Source organism: Salvelinus fontinalis, chromosome 36 (genome assembly GCF_029448725.1).
Source record: "Salvelinus fontinalis isolate EN_2023a chromosome 36, ASM2944872v1, whole genome shotgun sequence".
In the NCBI taxonomy this organism is placed as follows: domain Eukaryota; kingdom Metazoa; phylum Chordata; class Actinopteri; order Salmoniformes; family Salmonidae; genus Salvelinus; species Salvelinus fontinalis.
Window position 1 is genome coordinate 14,818,624 of NC_074700.1, and position 22,292 is coordinate 14,840,915.

The 22,292-nt window shown below is 43.4% G+C and overlaps 1 protein-coding gene across 15 annotated transcripts in view; it reads left to right on the top strand.

Moving 5' to 3' along the window:
* The window catches only part of LOC129835255 (adhesion G protein-coupled receptor L3-like), a 165,338-nt gene that overhangs the window by 115,774 nt on the left and 27,272 nt on the right, over positions 1 to 22,292 (top strand). For all 15 annotated transcript variants that reach the window (XM_055900792.1, XM_055900799.1, XM_055900801.1 and 12 more), the window contains 3 exons: positions 836 to 1,012; positions 12,880 to 13,089; positions 20,473 to 20,693. In XM_055900792.1, the coding sequence (XP_055756767.1) occupies positions 836 to 1,012; positions 12,880 to 13,089; positions 20,473 to 20,693 (608 nt within the window). The remainder of the gene's footprint in view (positions 1 to 835; positions 1,013 to 12,879; positions 13,090 to 20,472; positions 20,694 to 22,292) is intronic.

Below are 22,292 nucleotides of genomic sequence, written 5' to 3' on the forward strand. Positions count from 1 at the left end.
GCCATTTGGGACACAGACTATGTTCCACAGTCACAGCTTATGTTCCACGGTCACAGCTTTAGCAACATTGTGAGAAGCATATTGAGGATTGGGTTTACACACTTCTGCCATGGACAATCCCCTCAAACGCACACAGCAATAAGGTGCAATTTGAAGTGGTCAGGCAATATCTATCTGCAAGAGATGGCAGCTTTCCACATCAGTTAAACTTTAAACCAGACCTATTTCAGGCATTCATATAGGGCATTCATGTAGGGCATTCATAATGGGCATTCATAATGGGCATTCATTCATATAGGGCATTTGTATGCATTGGCACATTTATCCTCTCACCCTTTATCTGCATGAAGCTGGAAAGTGACTGTTTTAAAACGGGCCAGCGAGATAGCGGGAGAAGCTCGTCGTTAAGGCTGCCGCCTGACAGAGAGCGGCGGTGGCGGCCATTAAACCGCGGGGCAGTCTATTGTCGCACAGTGAAGGTTAAAGCGAAAGGTCGAAAAACAGAATGAAAGGCTGCTCCATCAGCGCTCACCGCCGCCATTAAACTAAAACCAACCACCTCAGTGGGGGGAAACCTGCACCGCCACCGGAATAGGGAATCAAGGAGCTATTTCCGAGATATTTAGTCTTGAAATGGAGCACTGTAGATTTATGCTGTTGTGGCATGTCAAGGTTATGGGAGGCTCCATGCGTTTCTGTTTAACCCAGCCAGAGTGTTGGCTTTTTAGAATGGATCACTCAACCTTCAATCAATGTGTTTGTGTTTTTCCTCCCACTAGCTTCATTGTGCTGCTGGGGCCCATATACTAATTGTTATGTGGTTTGTCCCCCACAGCAATCCAAGGAAAGCTTTAATCCCAACTGTTCTTTCTGGACTTATTCCAAGAGGACCATGATGGGGTACTGGTCGACGCAGGATTGCCGGTTGCTAGGTACCAACCGGACTCACACCACGTGCTCTTGTACCCACCTGACCAACTTTGCCGTCCTTATGGCTCACGTGGAGGTCAAGGTAAGGCCTTTTCCACCATCTCATCCCAAGCCATGTTCAGCCATTTTGTTTCAGCTCAGATCCAGCACAAGCAATACAAATCCCATGAAACCATATGTTATATTGTGGCCTTACAGATGGATTGCTCTCTTTTGTGACCTTCACAGCAGCACATTCTACAAAAAAGGAAAGAGACACTATTGAGTGGCACTGAGTTAAGATCCAAATCTAAGAGCTTTTTTTTGTGCCAGAAGCATCCTTAGTGTTGAGTGTGTGTTCATTGTGGGGACCGTGCCCTATTTGGCCTTGTGTGAAGTAGTTGGAGAGTGTGGCCCTTGCAGGAGGAAAATGCATTTGAAGTTTCAAGAGATCTTTGAGGCTTTCACTGAGTCGTCCGCGTACCTACTTAGGTTAAAATCATTTTCAATACCTGAATGCATGGTTAGATGTTCCAAACACACCGATATTCACAGGTTGATGGATTGAAGGAGAATCCACATCTTTAAAAACTTCTTTTTTTTAACTAGGCAAGTCAGGTAAGACCAAATTCTTATTTTCAATGACTGCCTAGGCACAGTGGGTTAACTGCCTTGTTCAGGGGCAGAATGACAGATTTTCTTCCTTGTCAGCTGGGGGTTACTGGCCCAACGCTCTAACCACTAGGCTACCTGCCGCCCCTTTTTAACCCTTTAGACTTGTGGGAATTGGCCTATGTGGATAGGGCTAAATGTGAAAAGCATAGTTAGTTAAACATTTTTTTTTTTAAAGTTAGTTTACTTATTGCGTCTTACTGCTCTCTTACATGGGAGAAAATATCTGTAACCTCTGTCATTGCTCTGTGGTTGCTTCATCATCGGTTTAAGCCTTTTGGGAAAACAACAGAAAGAGAGATGAGAAATAGAGGTTTGACAGACAGAAGCAAAGTGAAGATGTGAGAAGGGAGAAAAGGAGTGATGGAGGGAAAGAAAGAGAGAGCGCTAGAGAGTCAAAATTTAATAAAATACGTGTGGTACTGTTTGACAGAAGAAAAGAGGTGAGTAGGGAGAGAGGGAAAGATGGCGGGAGAGAGAGTGAGAGGATATATAATGTGAGATGTGTAGGATTGTCACATGAAAGATTGGCCTGTAGTTTGCGCTGTGCGGCGGTGAAAGTGGCACTGTTACCGGCGATTCTCAAGGGAGAGAGAGATGGAAGGGATTGTTGGCCAGAAAAGAGAAAGATAACTTCTGTCACTGCAAGCTTGAGGGCCACGCCGCTGAAGGCCCAAAGACCCCCAAGACTTCGAGCTTTAGTCAGCGAGGAAAGAGGACTCTATAATGCCTGTCCCAGTTGGCCAAAGGCCATATAACCACAGGCCCTTGGACCTCCCTTAGCCCACTCTCCTCCGACAGTCTGCCCCCACTCCCAGCCAACCAGCCACTCTGGTCCGGAGAGGTTTACCCCTAGTGAGCAGGAGTCACTGTTTGTCACTCAGCCACTTGGCTTGGGGGAGTTAGTGTGCTCTAGCCTCAGTCTCTAGCCGGGCCATGAATACAGAGGGAAGCTGTAAAGAATAGGAGTGAAGGAAGCGCTTTGTCATGTGATTCACTGTGTGGAAACCGCTGGATGCTGGTGTTACATTCAGGGGGAAAGTAGATGGTTCTTACATCCCAATTCCAAAATGTCTGCATTTACCTACTCTATATTTCTGCTCGGTCGGAAAGGCAGAGTGTCATCGGAAGACATTTCAAGGAAATGCAGGCATCTTTTGACAAACTGCCAAGGCATTCCAATCCGGAAGCGCCAAGTGAATGGGGGGGAAAAGAAAACCGTTAAATGTCAGTAAACAACAAAAATTCCATCAATTTGGATGTCCGTATTTTGTCTCCATGGTAACAAAACATTCCTGTAGTCTTGTTTAGCGCCATCGCCAGAAGAGATAGTCACGCTGCAATTACCATCCTCACTTTGAGAAGGAAGAGGCCCACTATCACCATCATCTTTCATTTTGCTGTAATTTAGACAGATAGACTGGGTGTTCCAGCAGAAAATAACAATAATGCTACTCTATTGTAAGAAATTCGAAGTGCTTTTATGATAATGCACTGTTTGATACGTTGATACGTATTGCTGAAAGCATTGCAGTATTATCTTATGCACATATTGGTAATCCTTTGTAATATGTCTTTATCTTGGACTATGTTGAGGTAGTGCTGAGGCAGTAGTAGTGTACTAAAGTATTACAGGAAGGCTCGTAATAATGACTGGAATGAAGTAAATGGAATGGTATCAAACACAAGGAAACCATGTGTTTGATGTGCCAATATATTCCGTCCATTCCAGCCATTTCTATGAGCCTGTCCTTCCCAATTAAGGTGCCACCAGCCACCTGTGATGTATAGTAAATGGCATATAGTACTCAGGAGTTAATACACATTATGCAGTGGTTTCCCAACACACCCGTTTTCAATCAGAATATTTTGAAGCTGACCAAGAGTAAATAACCCATATCAGAAGCATGAACTTAGTGATTTTTCTTAATGCTGTTTCGAGCAATTAAGACAACATGTAACAGCTAATGAGGTACCTTTCAACAATAACTGACCTCACTGTCTCATGATCATGTTCGCTCAGTACTGTAAATGTATGGATTCAGAATCCACAGGCTTTGGCTCTCTGAGGAATTATGTTTCTAGTCAATGATCATTGTTGTGGTCAGTCAACTATCACCTTTCTGAACTTACTGCATACCTTTTGATCTCTGCCAAAGAAGAAGAACAAATATCCATCTTTGCTATTCAAAAGGGTTATGGAACCCAGCCCTATGGGGTTCCAGAATACTGCAATATACTGTGAAATGTCAGTAAACAAAGTTCCACATAGCTTTTTTTCCCTTCTTTCTCAAACACGTCTAGTTCATCTTTCCAAGGTTCTTGGCACGTGGTTTGACTTGTTGATACTCTGTGGACTAGCACTTATTGAAGGGTTGTGATGACAAAGTGATTTGTGCTTTGTACATTTTGTCAAGCACGTTTCATTTGAACTTTTTTGAAGGCTTATTTATACTGGCTGAAGCATTGTCCTCTTTATTAAAAAAAAGTCAACACAGTCCCGAGGGGATTTGATAGTGTGACTCACTATCAACTCCAGCAGACAAACACCATGTCTGTCAACGACAGGGGATGAGGTAGCTACCATCCAAACAATGAGGAAGGGATCGTGGACTTTTGTGCACCAATATGATCTAGCTTGATGGCGAAAGCCATTCCATCTGTCAGCTGTTCCTGCCGCCGCACTGAAGTACACCAGTCGGCCGCGTACACCAAACGGGCTGTAACCAGTCGTGTGTCAGGCAGAGATTATGACGCTTTTGTGTCTCCTGGAAGGGAAGTGATTGCGAGGGAGTTTCGCGTGAGGATGAGAGTGATTGCTTAAGTGCTCTGTCAAAGTACAGTGTGACGCTGTCTCCTCTTCATGCAACTCCAACTGCTCTCTTATCAAGCATTGAAATAGTATGTTAAAAATTTACAATAATACTTCCAGCTGGAAGTTACTCAGAGAAGATTTGGTTGTGATTTCAATGGAAGTTTCCAGTGGCTTTTGAGAATCGCTTCAACCTGTCCTAGCAGGTTGTGTTTCCTATCAATATCCAACTTGATATTTTTTAATATGCGGTTGTCTGATACGACATAGACATGGTGTCATCTATTTTGATGTTACCTACATGAGATATGTTCGATTCAAAGGCCTTTTTGTTTTCTACACGGTGATGTCATGTGCATTCCAGTTGCCATATAAAAGATTAATCAAACATAACAAGTTCAAAAACCAAAGTACACCAGCGTTACTAAAGGACCAACATTTGTAAGTCGCTCTGGATAAGAGCGTCTGCTAAATGACTTAAATGTAAATGTAAATGTAACATTTGGAAAGACCTGCTTTAGACGTTCTTCTTAAATACCTTAAATATCATGGCCCAAAATCACACCAACCACCCACCCAGCCAGCTACCCAAGGCAGCAACAGTCTACTCTTTATCGAACCACCCTCCTTTGAATTTAAGCTTCCATTTCCAAGACAGCCCCAGGGTTGTGGGGGCACTGTTTAAATAGCATCTGAAGCCCCAGCCGAGACTTAGAAAGATAGACCTGTTGTCCCTCCACCTACAGGCCATTACTTAGGTGGTGAGTGTGTATGCCGCGATTGGCTGGGGGTAATATTGAGCCACCTGTAAGTAGCACCATTCCCTAGGATCCACCAGTGTATAAATCAATGGTGTTTCTCAATGGGATGATGGAATGGGGGAAGCTAAGCCTCATACATCCGTGTCCTGGTGGGGTGTCTTTATCTGAAATCATGAAGCTATCATGATACGTTCTGGCTTTGAAATGTATAGAGGGCACAGTTATAGTGTGCACAGTTCCCACTATGTTAACGTATAACTTATTATAAACTGGGTGGTTCGAGTCCTGAATGCTGATTTGGCTGAAAGCCGTTGTATATCAGACCTTATACCACAGGTATGACAAAACATTCCTTTTTACTGTTCTAATTACGTTGGGAACCAGTTTAGAAAAGCAATAAGGCACCCCAGGGGTGTGTGATATATGGCCAATATACCACAGCTAAGCTAAGAACATCCCTTAGCTGTGGTATATTGGCCATATACCCCTCCTCCTCGGGCCTTATTGCTTAATTATAACTTATTTCTTCCATTAATCCATCCATCATTCCATCCACATATGTAGCTTTCCATCCATCTAGATAATGACGTGGCAAGTCATCCATGTGCTTTTATTGTACGTTTATTTACTAAAAGTAAAGATGACGGTGGAAAGGTCTACGTTCCGACTGCTATCTGGACGCATTCCGCTTTAGAAGGCTCCACCACCGGCAGTACGGTATTTCACGGTTATCGTCGCTGTAAATATTGTACGGCTCTATTAGGCACATGCACTGAATGTAAACTCCCTCCTCCTGGCTCTTTAAGATCGTAAATGCTTGCCCGTATGTGAATTCAACGCTCGACACCCCTCGGTAGGGCCTCTGCTACCCTTACCACAACATGTGCCCTGCCCTGACGTATTTGATGACTCAAAGCTCTCTCCAGCGCTCTCTGCTTCTCTTTCTCTCCCTGGGCGTCGTCCAGGCAGATTTATTCATTTTAATTGGATTGGCTTCATGCTGCAAGCGGTTCTTTGAGGTATATCAAGGAATGAAGCTCATCTCCTCTCTCTCTCCCATTGGCCCAGTGGATCTGAGCACGTCCAGAGCACAGTGGAGGCACCCCTGTTAGGATGAAGGGTGCATTGGTGATTCATTTGGTATCGTGTGATATCTGATTGGATTTACTTGATTGGAGTGGTCAGGGCATAGGGTGACAGGGAATGTAGTTGACATGTATACACCTCTGCGTTTAAACTTCCCATCAGCCTGAGGTTCTATTCTGTGCCTTGTGGTAACAGATCAGGGGCAAATCCCAAAGGCATCCAACCAGAATGAAATATATGTGTGTTTAAAGGGTGGAGGGAAGACAAATCGAATCTGCGCCAGGCTCGTACCGCCCCAGTAAGTAACATGTCCTGTGGTATGACTCCTTGGCCTCCCATGACAGACTGAATTTTGGAGCGAATTACGGTCCGCTGCTTTCGGGACCCTAGTTCCCATTCCCGCTGCGGACGCCCGGACGAGCCCCCAGAAAATGGCCTTCATCGTAGGGATGAAGTTGTGGCCCTTGGCACCTTAGCGATCATCCACCCTCCCAGAATAAAGAGATGTCACTGCAGTAGATCGATCACACACGTGTGGATGCACCCTACGCCTCCATCTCGTTTTGACCCAGTACCCCCCCCTATCAAGGTAAAGATTGTGATGGATAGAGCCTGAAGCCATGGCACAGCTCGCTACCTCAACTCACCCTAGGCCCCCTTTTCAAAACAGTCTGCATCTGCCACCACCCAGCGCATGAGATGCCTTTGTAGTACGGAGGACCAGAGACAGCCACACACACAAACACACACACACACACACTGCTCTACGGCACACTGCTCCACAGTCGTGTCATCCCCCTGTCTCCCTGATGTATACACAACGGCTCATCAGGCAAGAAAATGTAAAGAGCGCCTCTCCCCAGACTCAGGGTAGCGCGTCGACTGTTATTGTAGAGCAGCCCCTTAATGATCAGCATCTGTTCTCCCATCTCTCTCCGCTAGTGTTAGCCCATGCTCTGTGCACCTGTTAAACAAGCCTTTGTGTAAAGCATCCCCTACTATAATGGAGGCTGTAGAAAAATCCCAGCTGGATGCTTTAGCCTCTTACCCTGCCCCCAGTGGAGATTAATACTGCTGACTCGGGTCAAAGTTTGATTTAGAGGAAGTGCCCATTTGTGTGAAAAAATGGACGCTGTGTATCGCTGGGTGATGTGTGAAAAAATGGACGCTGTGTATAGCTGGGTGATGTGTGAAAAAATGGACGCTGTGTATAGCTGGGTGATGTGTGAAAAAATGGACGCTGTGTATCGCTGGGTGATGTGTGAAAAAATGGACGCTGTGTATAGCTGGGTGATGTGTGAAAAAATGGACGCTGTGTATCGCTGGGTGATGTGTGAAAAAATGGACGCTGTGTATCGCTGGGTGATGTGTGAAAAAATGGACGCTGTGTATCGCTGGGTGATGTGTGAAAAAATGGACGCTGTGTATAGCTGGGTGATGTGTGAAACAAAATCCATGTCGCAATAATCTGACCCTTTTCTCGTAGATTAGGTTTCGGGGAGGTGCTAGAGTCATATCGTGATAAATGTAACTATTTTGCTTGATAACAACAAATGTTTTGAATGGACAGTGACTTAACATTCCCGGCAGGGCTCGAGACAGTTTTTTCCCCAGTGCCGAGTAAGACAACTGAGATGGTAGCCTAAGATAACACATTTTAAAAAACAGCTATTTCATCTAACATATCCAGGAAATACATGAATGATTTGATATTTTGAAGTACAACCTGTCCAAATAGGATCCAGAATGATCAAATTTTTGGGGGTGCTCTTCAGAGAATCTTCGTGCGTAGGCCTATTGTCCTAATAGGTCACATTATTCACCACCTGAGGAAGTGGGAGCTCACAACACTTAGCTAGATTGCTAACTCTAAATACGATAGTGTTGCTAGATAGCCATGTAGGCTAAGTGATTCATCTATCAGTAAATGTAGGTTTGTGTCCTATAGCGCTAGGCCTAGGCTGCGCCAAAACCACACTAACTGCAGCCTACTCCGGTTGTAAAGCGGTGACATTAACTCAATATTAAGAGACTGTCTTTTTCCCCACAATAGCATTTTGAGCAATGGTCATATAGACCTACACTATACTTGAGCTTCTCAATGCATTTCTCCCTTCTCCGTACGCACACTGGGGAGATGGAGTGAGAGTCAGCAACCGACTGCAAAACAGGAACGGACAGATATTTTCGTAACAGGAATCAACATAATGCAAAGGCTATTGCTGTTGACCAAATAATGGTTTTAGAACAATCTATGAGAACGTTGAGTAGCAAAATCACAGAAAATGACAGACAGAAGCACAATGCTTCGGTAAGAGGAAGGGAATGTCTGTGTCTGTATTTTTGGGCTTTTTGTACCAGCTTTAATACTGTGGGCTTCCAGTAAAAAAAAACAGTGAGGAGTGCATTCTCTAGCTGTGACTCACTGATATTGTCCTTGAGGACTATTGTGTTAGCTCAGGCCTTTGAGATTACACACACACACACACACACACACACACACACACACACACACACACACACACACACACACACACACACACACACACACACACACACACACACACACACACACACACACACACACACACACACACACACACACACACACACACACACACACACACACACACACACACACACACACACACACACACATTTTGAGTGATTGAATATCTGCTCTACAAAACTGACATCCTCAGGATCACTCCATGTAAATACAATTTGCTGTCATGTTCATCACAGCTGAAGGCTGTTGAGAAGAAAAACAGTCAATTTTTGTTGCCTTTATTTTACCAGGTAAGTTGACTGAGAACCCATTCTCATTTACAGCAGCAACCTGGAGAATAGTTACAGGGGAGAGGAAGGGGGATGAATGAGCCTATTGGAAGCTGGGGATGAATAGGTGGCCATGATGGTATGTCAGACAGGGAATTTAGCTGGGACACCGGGGTTAACACCCCTAATCTTACGATAAGTGCCATGGGATCTTTAGTGACCAGAGATTCAGGACACCCGTTTAACGTCCCATCCGAAAGACGGCACCCTACACAGGGCAATGTCCCCAATCGCTGCCCTGGGACATTTGATTTTAGACCAGAGGAAAGAGTGCCTCCTCCTGGCCCGCCAACACCACTTCCAGCAGCAGTAGGATGCAGGGTGGTATGCTGCTGGCCTGTGGCTTTAGACAAAGCTGTTTCTACTCTTGTGTTACTATTCTTTAAGTGTTGCGTGTGATCAAAGTCGACTCTGGAAACGTCGAGTTCCGCCCAAATGGTTCTACCAATCCAGCAGGTACAGCAGTCAGTTTGAAGCTGGACACTGTTTCTGTTTTTAACAGCGTTTTAAAGGAAAACCCCATCCAAAAAACGATATTATGGTATTTGTTTCATTTGTCCGTTGTTGACGGTCCCAAAATCTTTTGCATGTCAGCAATCAAGTGTGATGTAGTTTGCATCATATGACGCAAAATGCATCATACCAGCTGTATTTCTGTATTTTGAAGGTTCTGTATCTATATTTATGGGTAACAATTAAAGTACCTTACTGTGATTGTTTTCAATTAAAAGGGTCAAAAATAAACAACAATAGCTTCTTAGAGAAGAGCAATTTCTCAAGCAAGAATTTTGCTGGGAGTGGTCTGAGTGAGGGGCCTAATTGGATGAGCTGTTTTTTTATTTTTTATTTCACTTTTATTTAACCAGCTAGGCCAGTTGAGAACAAGTTATTGTTCAGAGAGGTTTGAAACTCTCTTTCTTATTGGTCTATTATCCTTTACCACCTGGCGATGTCGCCAGGCAGGCCAAAACAGGCTTCAATTTGAGTCAGTCTTTTCAAACAGCTCAACAATATAAGCGCGTTATCATCATTTTCTCAATTTCACAGAATTATTCCAACCTCATAGTGTAGAAATATACGCTGAGAATACCTTTCTAATATTGAGTTGCACTCTCCACCCTTTTTTGCCCTCAGAACAGCTTTACAAGGTGTCAAAAGCGTTCCACAGGGAAGCTGGCCCATGTTGACTCCAATGCTTCCCATAGATGTGTCAAGTTGACAGGATGTCTTTTGGGTGTTGGACCATTCTTGATGCACACGAGAAACTGTTGTGCGTGAAAAAAACAGAAGCGTTGCAGTTCTTGACACAAACCGATGCGCCTGGCACCTACTACTTGCCCAGTCACCCTCTGAATGCCACACATACACAATCCATGTCTCAAGGCAAAAATCTTTTTTTAACCTGTCTCCTTCCCTTAGTCTCCAATGATTGACATCAATAAGGGATCATAGCTTTCACCTGGATTCACCTGGTCAGTCTGTCATGGAAAGATCAGGTGTTCTTAATTTTTTGTATACTCAGTGTATATGCTGTACACAAAATAGGAAATCTAGTTTTTGACCGCACTGGGCCTTTAATAGATAACCCATGGTGCCTTTCACAGCCACCTGTGTCCATTTCCGTAGCTCAATTTGTTAACTTGCCAGAACACACTGGTGACACATTTTCATGCCATTTCCACCTTACCACCTGTGGTCCTATCTGTGACAGCTAGGTCATTCTGTGGAGAGGTTGATGGTGACCCTACCAAAAGGCATTTTCATCTTGTTTTGACTTTATTAGTGAATATACATTTGAGTGTCATTTTACTTATCAGTAACAAAAAAATCCCTTTATTCTCAGATGTTAATCAGACTGTCAACACTGAGACAGTCATTTTGGCCAGTTATTTATTTGATTGATTCAATACACAATGTAGTGTAGTTATAATGTTACAACACAAATACCCACAATAATTACACTACCGGTGATAAGTTTTAGAACACCTACTCATTCAAGGGTTTTTCTTTATTTTTACTATTTTCTACATTGTAGAATAATAGTGAAGACATCAAAACTATGAAATAATTCACATGGAATCATGTAAACTAAGCAAAAAAAAGAAACGTCCTCTCACTGTCAACTGCATTTATTTTCAGCAAACTTAACATGTGTAAATATGTGTATGAACATAACAAGATTCAACAACTGAGACATGAACTGAACAAGTTCCACAGACATGACTAACAGAAATTGAATAATGTGTCCCTTAATAAAAGGGGGGGGGGGGTCAAAATCAAAAGTAACAGTCAGTATCTGGAGTGGCCACCAGCTGCATTAAGTACTGCAGTGCATCTTCTCCTCATGGACTGCACCAGATTTGCCCATTCTTGCTGTGAGATGTTACCCCACTCTTCCACGAAGGCACCTGCAAGTTCCCAGACATTTCTGGGGGGAATGGCCCTAGCTCTCACCCTCCGATCCAACAGGTCCCAAACGTGCTCAATGGGATTGAGATCCGGGCTCTTTTCTGGTAATGGCAGAACACTGACATTCCTGTCTTGCAGGAAATCACGCACAGAACGAGCAGTATGGCTGGTGGCATTGTCATGCTGGAGGGTCATGTCAGGATGAGCCTGCAGGAATGGTAACACATGAGGGAGGAGGATGTCTTCCCTGTAACGCACAGCGTTGAGATTGCCTGCAATGACAACAAGCTCAGTCCGATGATGCTGTGACACACCTCCCCAGACCATTACGGACCCTCACCTCCAAATCGATTCCGCTCCGGAGTACATGCCTCAGTGTAACGCTTATTCCTTCGACGATAAACGCGAATCCGACCATCACCCCTGGTGAGACAAAACCGAGACTCATCAGTGAAGAGCACTTTTTGCCAGTCCTGTCTGGTCCAGCGACGGTGGTTTTGTGCCCATAGACGACGATGTTGCCGGTGATGTCTGGTGAGGACCTGCTTTACAACAGGCCTACAAGCCCTCAGTCCAGCCTCTCTCAGCCTATTGTGAACAGTCTGAGCACTGATGGAGGGATTGTGCGTTCCTGGTGTAACTCGGGCAGTTGTTGTTGCCATCCTGTATCTGTCCCGCAGGTGTGATGTTCGGATGTACCGATCCTGTGCAGGTGTTGTTACACGAGGTCTGCCACTGCGAGGACGATCAGCTGTCCATTCTGTCTCCCTGGTATTTTTCATATTGACTGATCTTCATGTCTTAAAGTAATGGACTGTTGTTTCTCTTTGCGTATTTGAGCTGTTCTTGCCATATTATGGACTTGGTATTTTACAGTTTCAGCCCACCTATTGGCTGAAACACATTAAAAAGGGAAGAAATTAACTTTTAAGAAGGCACACCTGTTAATTGAAATGCATTCCAGGTGACTACCTCAAGCTGGTTGAGAGTATGCCAAGAGTGTGCAAAGCTGTCAAGGCAAAGGGTAGCTATTTGAAGAATCTCAAATATAAAATTGATTTTGATTTGTATGACACTGTTTTGGTTACTATATGATCCCATATGTGTTATTTCCTAGTTTTGATGTCTTCACTATTATTCTACAATGTAGGAAATATAAAAAAGAAAGAAAAATCCTTGAATGAGTAGGTGTTCTAAAACTGTTGACCGGTAGAGTATATTAAATTATGTTAATCTCATGTGGGGTTTTTGGTTGTGAGCGACAGTTGCGCCTATTCCTTCCTAATGTTCATCCTGTTTTTTGTTTGCGCCTCGTCTCATGTTGGTGGAGCGTCTTCTACTCCTATCCAGTAATCTCATGTAATGCATTTCCTTATTTGTACCCTTTCCCAGAATACAGACCCAGTCCATGACATGCTGTTGGACGTCATCACATGGGTTGGCATCCTGCTCTCTCTGGTCTGCCTGCTCATCAGCTTGTTCACCTTTTGCTTCTTCCGGGGCCTCCAGAGCGACCGCAACACCATCCACAAGAACCTCTGCATCAGCCTCTTCATAGCAGAGTCCCTCTTCCTGGTGGGGATCAACCGAGCTGACCAACCGGTAAGAACATTCCCAAGCCGGACTATTGATGCGCAAAAAACACAGCCCACTCAATGGTTTTCAATGAGAGCAGTATGTTAGTGGAGCGCCTAGGGTTGGGTCTCTTTGTCTCTCTGAAAAGTTGGGGAGGTTTTCAGAAAGTCTGGTGGACTTCCTCTCAATAGTCTAAAGTTGCTCCCAATCCTTGTCTGGTCTTCTTTTTCCGCACTAATCTGAAAATACAGTGAAAGCAACGAGTCAGAAGTCTGTTTCGGATTTAAGTCTGATGTTTTATCTATCACCTGTCTCCCAAATCAGTTATCTGATAAAGGAAAGGAGGATAGGGAGCCAAATTAAACTATTGAAATGCGTCCAAGGTGTCAGATATTTTTGGGCCAGTGCCCATGTGTTTTCATTTCAACCTGGCACTTATTTAATCTATTAGTGTTACTGATCAGCTTGAGAGGCTACACACCTGGTTCATCCGGTCTATAATCAGACATGGCTCTGTTCTCTGTATATACGGTCACCAGGTTATCATACCATCATTAACACCAAGTCCCACCTGCAGTAACTAAGGATTTGATAGAGTGGGTCCACAGGTAACATTTAGATACAGTAGATAAAGGTCCAATGCAGCTGTTTTGATCTCATAATCAAATCCTTTCTGGGTAACATTTACTTACCTTACTGTGATTTTTTTTCTCGATTAAAATGGTTGAAAACAGACAAAAAATACACTCTATTTACAAACGTATGTGGACACCCCTTAAAATTTGTGGGTTCGGATATTTCATCCACAACCGTTGTTGACAGGTGTATACAATCGAGCACACAGCCATGTGATCTCCATAGACAAACATTGGCAGTTGAATGGCCTTACTGAAGAGCTCAGTGACATTCAACGTGACACCGTCATATGATGCCACCTTTTCAACAAGTCAGTCTGTCAAATTTATGCCCTGCTAGAGCTGCCCTGGTCAACTGTAAGTGCTGTTATTGTGAAGTGGAAACATATAGGAGCAACAACGGCACAGCCGCGAAGTGCTAGGCCACACAAGCTCACAGAACGGGACTGCTGACTGCTGAAGCACGTAGTGCGTAAAAATTGTCTTTCCTCGTGTGCAACACTCACTACCAAGTTCCAAACTGCCTCTGGAAGAAACGTCAGCACAATAACTGTTCGTCGGGATCTTCATGAAATGGGTTTCCAAGGCTGACCAGCCGCACACAAGCCTAAGATCACCATGCGCAATGCCAAGCGTTGGCTGGAGAGGTGTAAAGCTCACCGCCATTGGACTCTGGAGCAGTGAAAACGCTTTCTCTGGAGTGATGAATCACACTTCACAATCTGGCAGTCCGACGGACGAATCTGGGTTTGGCGGATGCCTGCCCCAATGTATAGTGCCAACTGTAAAGTTTGGTGGAGGAGGAATAATGGTCTGGGGCTGTTTTTCATGTTTCGGGTTAGGCCCCATAGTTCCAGTGACGGGAAATCTTAATGCTACAGCATACAATGTCATTTTAGACAATTCTGTGCTTCCAACTTTGTGGCAACAGTTTGAGGAATGCCCTTTCCTGTTTCAGCATGACAATGCCCCTGTGCACAAAGCACAAAGTAAGGTTCATATAGAAATGAAATGGTTTGTCGAGATCGGTGTGCAAGAAATTGATTGGCCTGCGAAAAGCCCTGACCTCAACCCCATCGAACACCTTTGGGAAGAATTGGAACGCCTAATGTGAGCCAGGCCTAATCGCCCAACATCAGTGCCCGACCTCACTAATGCTCTTGTGACAGAATGGAAGCAGGCCCCTGCAGCTAGGTCCCAACATCTAGTGGAAAGCCTTCCCAGAAGGATGGAGGCTGTTTTTGCAGCAAAGGGGGGACCAACTCCATATTAATGCCCTTCATTTTGGAATGAGATGTTCGACAAGCATGTGTCCGCATACATTTGGTCATGTAGTGTAGCTTATTAGCAAAGAGCAATTTCTCAAGCAAGAATGTTGCTAGAACTGTCTTGGAGGGGGAAACTGAAAACTCACTGTTATTGGCAGAGAGGTTTGGCATGTTTTCTTATTGGTCTATTAACTAATTTGCCGTATAGTGATGTCACCCGGCTGGCCAAAACTGTTTTTAAACCGCTCTTACACTGAAAGGGCATTATCATAATTTTCACACTTATTCCAACCTCATAGTGTGGTAATATATAAAACACTGGAAAATCATATTTCTGACTGCACTGGACCTTTAACCAGGTATAATTTTTCATTCCTAATAGTGAAACTTTTGCTTCAAAGTTATTCAGTTCACACAAAAATCCTGGTCAAACACTTAAAAGGCTAGTACTCAACAAACATGGGCTAAGCCAAGAATTTAGTAAATGAGAAAATCCATCAGATTTTACCCTTAACCCTATTGAATCGTTATTCTCACGTCTTCCTATTGCAGTATAATCTTATCAGTTAAATTGTTTTTATTTCGCTGTCCTGACTTGACGCAGTACTTTATGCCTGGATCTTGTTAAAAACGATGTCTGGTACTTAAGCATTCAGTGTGAGCTTCACTACAGCTCTCATCTCTTGACGACCAGTTACACTCGAGAAGGCAATTCAGCAGTCCACTGGAACATCAAGGTTTTAGTGTACACTTACTAGGGCATCTGGGTATTTGAAGGGCGAAAAGCTGAAGTACAAGACATGTTGTACAATGGATATAAATTCTGTCTGCTATCTTAATTGGAATAAGTGAACGTTGCAAACGGTTGAGTGTGTTTCCTCTAGAACAAATATAATTGCCGTTCTTAGTCTGTTCTAATTTAGACACCTCAAGTGAACATGAGAACATAGCCTAGGCTATATATTTGAAATAGTTCTGTTTTGAAGCTGTATGTAGCCATGGTTATGAGTAGCACAGTACATGTTCCTCAACTTGTTTTTGGAATTAACAGGTGGGTCTAATCCTGAATGCTGATTTGGTTAAAACCGCATTCCAGCCGGTGTCTATTCCACAAGTTACCACCGGCTGTGACATTGAAATGTTTGACTTGCAGTGCACTGCAATCCACTGTCATCAGCCCAACCAGACAATTTATAAACTTAATATCCAAGCATCTAGACATTATCTCCCATTTCCTTTAGACTAGCAATTGGTTTTCAATAGCGTAGATTTATAGACCTTGCTGTCTCTCTCTCTGACATTTGCAACATTGTTTCAGTATTGAAATTGGATCTCCAGCTGTCCCATAGTAATGAACGTGTTGGAGTCGGGATGAGACAGACACGCATGCAGCTTTTCTCAGCCAGTCAATCACCAATCAGCATCATTTTTATGGATATATACGAAGAAATGTCAATAGAACAGTTAAAATGAAACAAAGTGTAGCTAGGTTGCGGTCTTTCCAGCTTCAGTTTGACATGGTTGTGTTGCCTGTGTTGTTGGCTAGCTCCTCTGAACAACAGTGTCCTGATGAGAGAGCACATTTTCTATGCCGGCTGAAATCGTGCCTCATTAGCTCATTGTTATGAATGTATCCAAATAAATGTCATTAGAAAACAGCTTAAACAAACACAAAAGCAGCTACTTTTCTGTTATTCTGGCTGCACTGTTTGGTGTGACTGTGTTAGCCGTAGTTGGCTAGCTAGCAAGCAAAGGATAAGAACGTTGCCAGCTTGTATGGTATTGGAACATTTAGAACGAACGTCCATAGATACAGAACAAAAAGAATGAACGACTTGGTCACGTCTCTGGCAACCAAACCGATAGAACAAATGACCAGCCGGCTTGGGTGGCAACCATAGATTTTGTGTCAGGACTATATATTGTGGAAGGATAACATAATATGAATAAATTCGTCAAAATAACTTTTTTAATGAAAATATGTAAATCATTATTTGAATAGGTTGGTAACCTATTGTATAAAAGTGATAATGCCCCCAAAGCCAGTGTTTGGAGGATAGACAGTGCCTTTGGAAAGTATTCATACCTCGACTTTTTCACATTTTGTTGCGTTACAGCCTCATTCTAAAATAGAGAAAATAAAAAATTCCTCAGCAATCTACACACAATACCTCATAATGACAAATTCACACATACCTTATTTACATATTAATTCAGACCCTTTGCTATGAGACTCAAAATTGAGCTCAGATGCATCTTGTTTCCATTGATCATCCTTGAGATGTTTCTACAACTTAATTGGAGTCCACCTGTGGAAATGTAATTGTTTGGACATGATATATACACTACCAGTCAAAAGTTTTAGAACACCTACTCATTCAAGGATTTTTCTTTATTTTTACTATTTTCTACATTGTAGAATAATAATGAAGACCTCAAAACTATGAAATAACACATATGGAGTCATGTAATAACCAAAAAAGACAAATCAAAGTATGTGTTATATTTGACAGTCTTCAAAGTATCCACCCTTTGCCTTGATGACAGCTTTGCACACTCTTGGCATTCTCTCAAGCATCTTTATGGGGTAGTCACCTGGAATGCATTTCAATTAACAGGGTGTGTCTTTTTTAATTTGTGGAATTTATTTCCATCTTACTGCTTTTGAGCCAGTCAGTTGTGTTGTGACAAGGTAGGGATGGTATACAGAAGATAGCCCTATTTGGTAAAAGACCAAGTCCGTATTATGGCAATAACAGCTCAAATAAGCAAAGAGAAACGACAGTCCATCAATAATTTGAGACATGAAGGTCAGTCAATCCGGAAAATTTCAAGAACTTTGAAAGTTTCTTCAAGTGCAGTCGCAAAAACCATCAAGTGCTATGATGAAACTGGCTCTCATGAGGACCGCCACAGGAAAGGAAGACCCAGAGTTACCTCTGCTGCAGAGGATAAATTCATTAGAGTTAACTGCACCTCAGATTGCTGCCCAAATAAATGCTTCACAGAATTAAAGTAACAGCCACATCTCAACATCAACTGTTCAGAGGAGACTGCATGAATCAGGTTTTTATGGTCTCATTGCTGCAAAGAAACCACTACTAAAGGACACCAATGAGATGAATAGACTTGCTTGGGCCAAAAAACAGGAGTAATGGACATTCGACCGTTGGAAATCTGTCCTTTGGTCTGAGTCTTTGAGATGCAGAGTAGGTGAACGGATGATCTCTGCATGTGTGGTTCCCACAGTGAAGCATGGAGGAGATGTGATGGTGTGGGGGTGCTTTGATGGTGACACTGTCAATGATTTATTTAGAATTTAAGGCACACTTAACCAGCATGGCTACCACTGCATTCTGCAGCGATACGCCATCCCATCTGGTTTGCACTTAGTGGGACTCACCTCCCAGGTTGTGTAAGGGCTATTTGACCAAGAAGCAGAGTGATGGTGCTGCATCAGATGACCTGACCTCCACAATCACCCAACCTCAACCCAATTGAGATGGTTTGGGATGAGTTGGACCGCAGAGGCGGAAAAAAAGTGAATAAGTGCTCAGTATATGTGGGAACTCCTTCAATACTGTTGAAAAAACATTCCAGGTAAAGCTGATTGAGAGAATGCTAAGAGTGTGCAAAGCTTTCATCAAGGCAAAGGGTGGCTACATTGAACAATCTAAAATATTTTTTGATTTGTTTAACACTTTTTTTAGTGTCATTTCATAGTTTTGATGTCTTCACTATTATTCTACAATGTAGAAAGTAGTAAAAATAAAGAAAACCCCTTTAATGAGTAGGTGTCCAAACTTTTGACTGGTACTGTATGTATATATATATATATATATATATATATATATATATATATATATATATATACACACACACACACACACACACACACACACACACACACACACACACACACACACACACACACACACACACACACACACACACAATGATAATTAACACCATGGGATATCTATAGCCAACACTGAATCTGCCCTCATCTAGACCTTTCTAAGCATCTCTCCCAAATACTCCTTCAGCCAGTTCCTCCCCAGTCCCCCTGGTTCTCCCAGTTACACCCTGTTACTTCACCTGACACAGCTCAAGCTCCTATGTTTCTATCAAATGACCACACACATGCTCCCCCTCACCCACTCCCTTTCCCCCCCTTTCCACCACCCGCCACTGCACTAAACCTCCCATCACGATGTAGAGCAGTAGACTGATCTCTAAACGCTGCAGATAATCTGGATTAGGCAATCACTGTTTTTAATGACTGTCGCTGGCTGTCGTAGGTATCTGGTAGAGTTCTGCACTAAGGGCAAAGTCATTATCAACAGGGTGCAGTAGGGAGGGTGGTGAGAGGAGTTAGAGGAGCAGTGAAAGGGGGTGTGTGTGTGTGAGGTATGCAATGTAAAGTCTGTTCCACAATTAGTGCATTGACAGGCACAGAAAGACACACACCTGCTCTCATAAACGAGAACCCTGCTGAACGATGAACGTTTCCAGACTGTGCTTTTGCCCTCTACTCTTCCCTTTCATAAGATGTGATGGTCTTGATTCACTGGGCAATTTAAAGATCACTCTCCTCATTGCGGTGATGGCCACTGAACCTGAGAGTCATTTAATTGAAACCAATTTCAATGACCGTTGAACAAAGTACCTCGCGTATGACCAATTGCTCCAATAATCTGATCAATTACAGTCGTTGCAAGTACACTGTGTGTGTGTGTGTGTGTGTGTGTGTGTGTGTGTGTGTGTGTGTGTGTGTGTGTGTGTGTGTGTGTGTGTGTGTGTGTGTGTGTGTGTGTGTGTGTGTGTGTGTGTGTGTGTGTGCACACGTGGGTGGGCATGCACAGTGTTGGCGCTCCTTTCCATTCCAGTCTTCTGACACCCGCCTCAGGAACCTATATCATTTCAGAGATAGCTCCAGTTGACTCACAGAATATTGTCTTCTCATCCTTCAGCTCCCATGCTCAACGTCTTAGCTAGTGAACCATGACAACTGTACAACCGCTTTTCCTATTTGCTGTTCTCCACTTTCCCAATTGTACAAATCTTGGAAAGGGTAGCAACAATAACTATGGGGTAGAGGGCATGTAGGGGTCAATTGACAGGTCAGTACTACTCACTCAGTATCAGCAATCAGTCGACCAGAGACGACAACTACACCCAGGAACATATCCAGTTGATGATATAATGCCCTTTTTCATTTGAAGCAGGAAGCAACTCTCGCACATTTGAAAAGTCATTAGTTCCTTGTTTATTTATGTCTACTACCTTGTCAAATGCATGAGACTGACGGTTCAGGCTCTAAAGGGCTTTTGAATAATAGAAAAGAAAAGAAATGTTTTAATAATATGAATAAAATCATGAGAGAGTAACACCTGTCGTCCGTATTGTTCTTGGAATTTTTAGCTGCACATCGACACGTTTTCTGTCCGACTTTAAGCCAAACGCTTTGACCTTTTGACCTGTACTGTCTCCTCTCCCCTCCTCAGATTGCCTGTGCGGTGTTCGCTGCCCTGCTCCACTTCTTCTTCCTGGCTGCCTTCACCTGGATGTTCCTGGAGGGTGTGCAGCTCTACATTATGCTGGTGGAGGTGTTTGAGAGCGAGCACTCGCGCAAACGCTACTTCTACCTGGTGGGCTATGGCGTGCCCGCGCTCGTTGTGGCTGTGTCAGCCGCCGTCGACTACCGGAGCTACGGCACGGATCGAGTGTGAGTATTTGCCACTGCGTTAGAACCCCATCATTAGAACCCCATCGTTAGAACCTCGCTGTAGGAACCCTGTCGTTAGAACCATGCCATGCCCACCATTAACCCATTAACTACTAAGGTCTAGATTCTAAAGCAGTGTTGCTTAAACCTCTCCACAAGCACCATGTGTTCCTCTATTTTATATTTTCCAGTACTGGCACACCTGACTCAAACTAATCAGCAAGCCCTTGATTAGTCAAATCTGGTGTGCTAGGGTTCGAATTGAACAAATGTGTGAAACGACAGGGGGTCCTCGGGACCTGTTTGGAAAACACTTCTAGACAAGCTTTTACTTGGAGGCAAGGCTGCTGGTTGCACAGCCAATATGGTCCTGTGTGGCTCAATTGGTAGAGCATGGTGCTTGCAATGCGGGTGGGTGGGTTTGATTCCTGCTGGCACCACCCATATGAAAAACGTACATTTGTTTGGATAAAAGTGTCTACTAAGTGGCATATATTATACTATAATAACATCACTTTTTGTATTGAAAAAGTATTCCAAAACTAAATAATGGCTTGTTCAAAGAAGTCATCTGTACGACCAGCACCATCTTATGATACACAATGCCAGGCTGTTGGCCATATCTGAACTATTCAATATGGTTGTGATAGGTTCAGTAAGGTTATTCTGGGCGTTTGTTTGGTTAACGGCTGTCGAGATGTAGTTCCATTCTGCTGTGCCATTGTTTGTTTTTTTAGAGAAGTTGTTCTTCAGTTTAAGACCAGGGCCTGTATTCATAATGTGTCTCAGAGTAGGAGAGCTGATCTAGGATGCATTGCTTGCTCTTTGGCGTATTAGGCTGAGTTTCTGTATAAACACTTTGTGACATCTGCTGATGTAAAAAGGGCTACTCTGAGACTCTTTATGAATATGGGCCCAGATGAGGGGGTTTCCTGAACGTGTGACCTGAAATAGAAACATCTTGTAGACTATAAGAAGGGCACAGAGTTGTTCCCCGTCATGTCACCAAGACAAGAAAAACTCCTGTCCTAACACTACATTTGATTTGCACATTTAGTTAGTCAGTTTAATTCTCACATATTCACACAGCCATGCGGATTCGGCTGACTCATTTTATTGAGTAAAAACAATTTGTGGTAGTCGTTAGCCTCCAACGATATATATTTGGCATTGCTGCAATAACTAATGCTCCTCGTCACCCCTTAATAATGGACCTGAGCGGTTATTCTCAAACAGAACTTCTGCTGACTCGACAAAATGTTTAACAGTGGAAAATGCAAGCTCAAACGCTAGCCATAGCCGTGTAAATGTCAAGCCGTTGTGGTTAGCGTCTTTAGCATTCACATAACTCCCAATTAACTGAGGGAGCAATAGATGGAGAGATTGGGGAGAGGGGGAAAAAGCGCTAGACGGAGACGAAGAGAGAAAGGTAGACGGCGAGACCGTAGTCGTCATAGGTTCTTCTGTTTCCCCGCAGAAGATGCTCAAGAAATCATTTGATTTGCTCTCGCCCTTCTCTCTGAAACATGAACCAGCCTTCCTAACAATAACACAGAGACACCGTTCCTCTTTCACTAAACCTGTAGCCAATCGAAAACA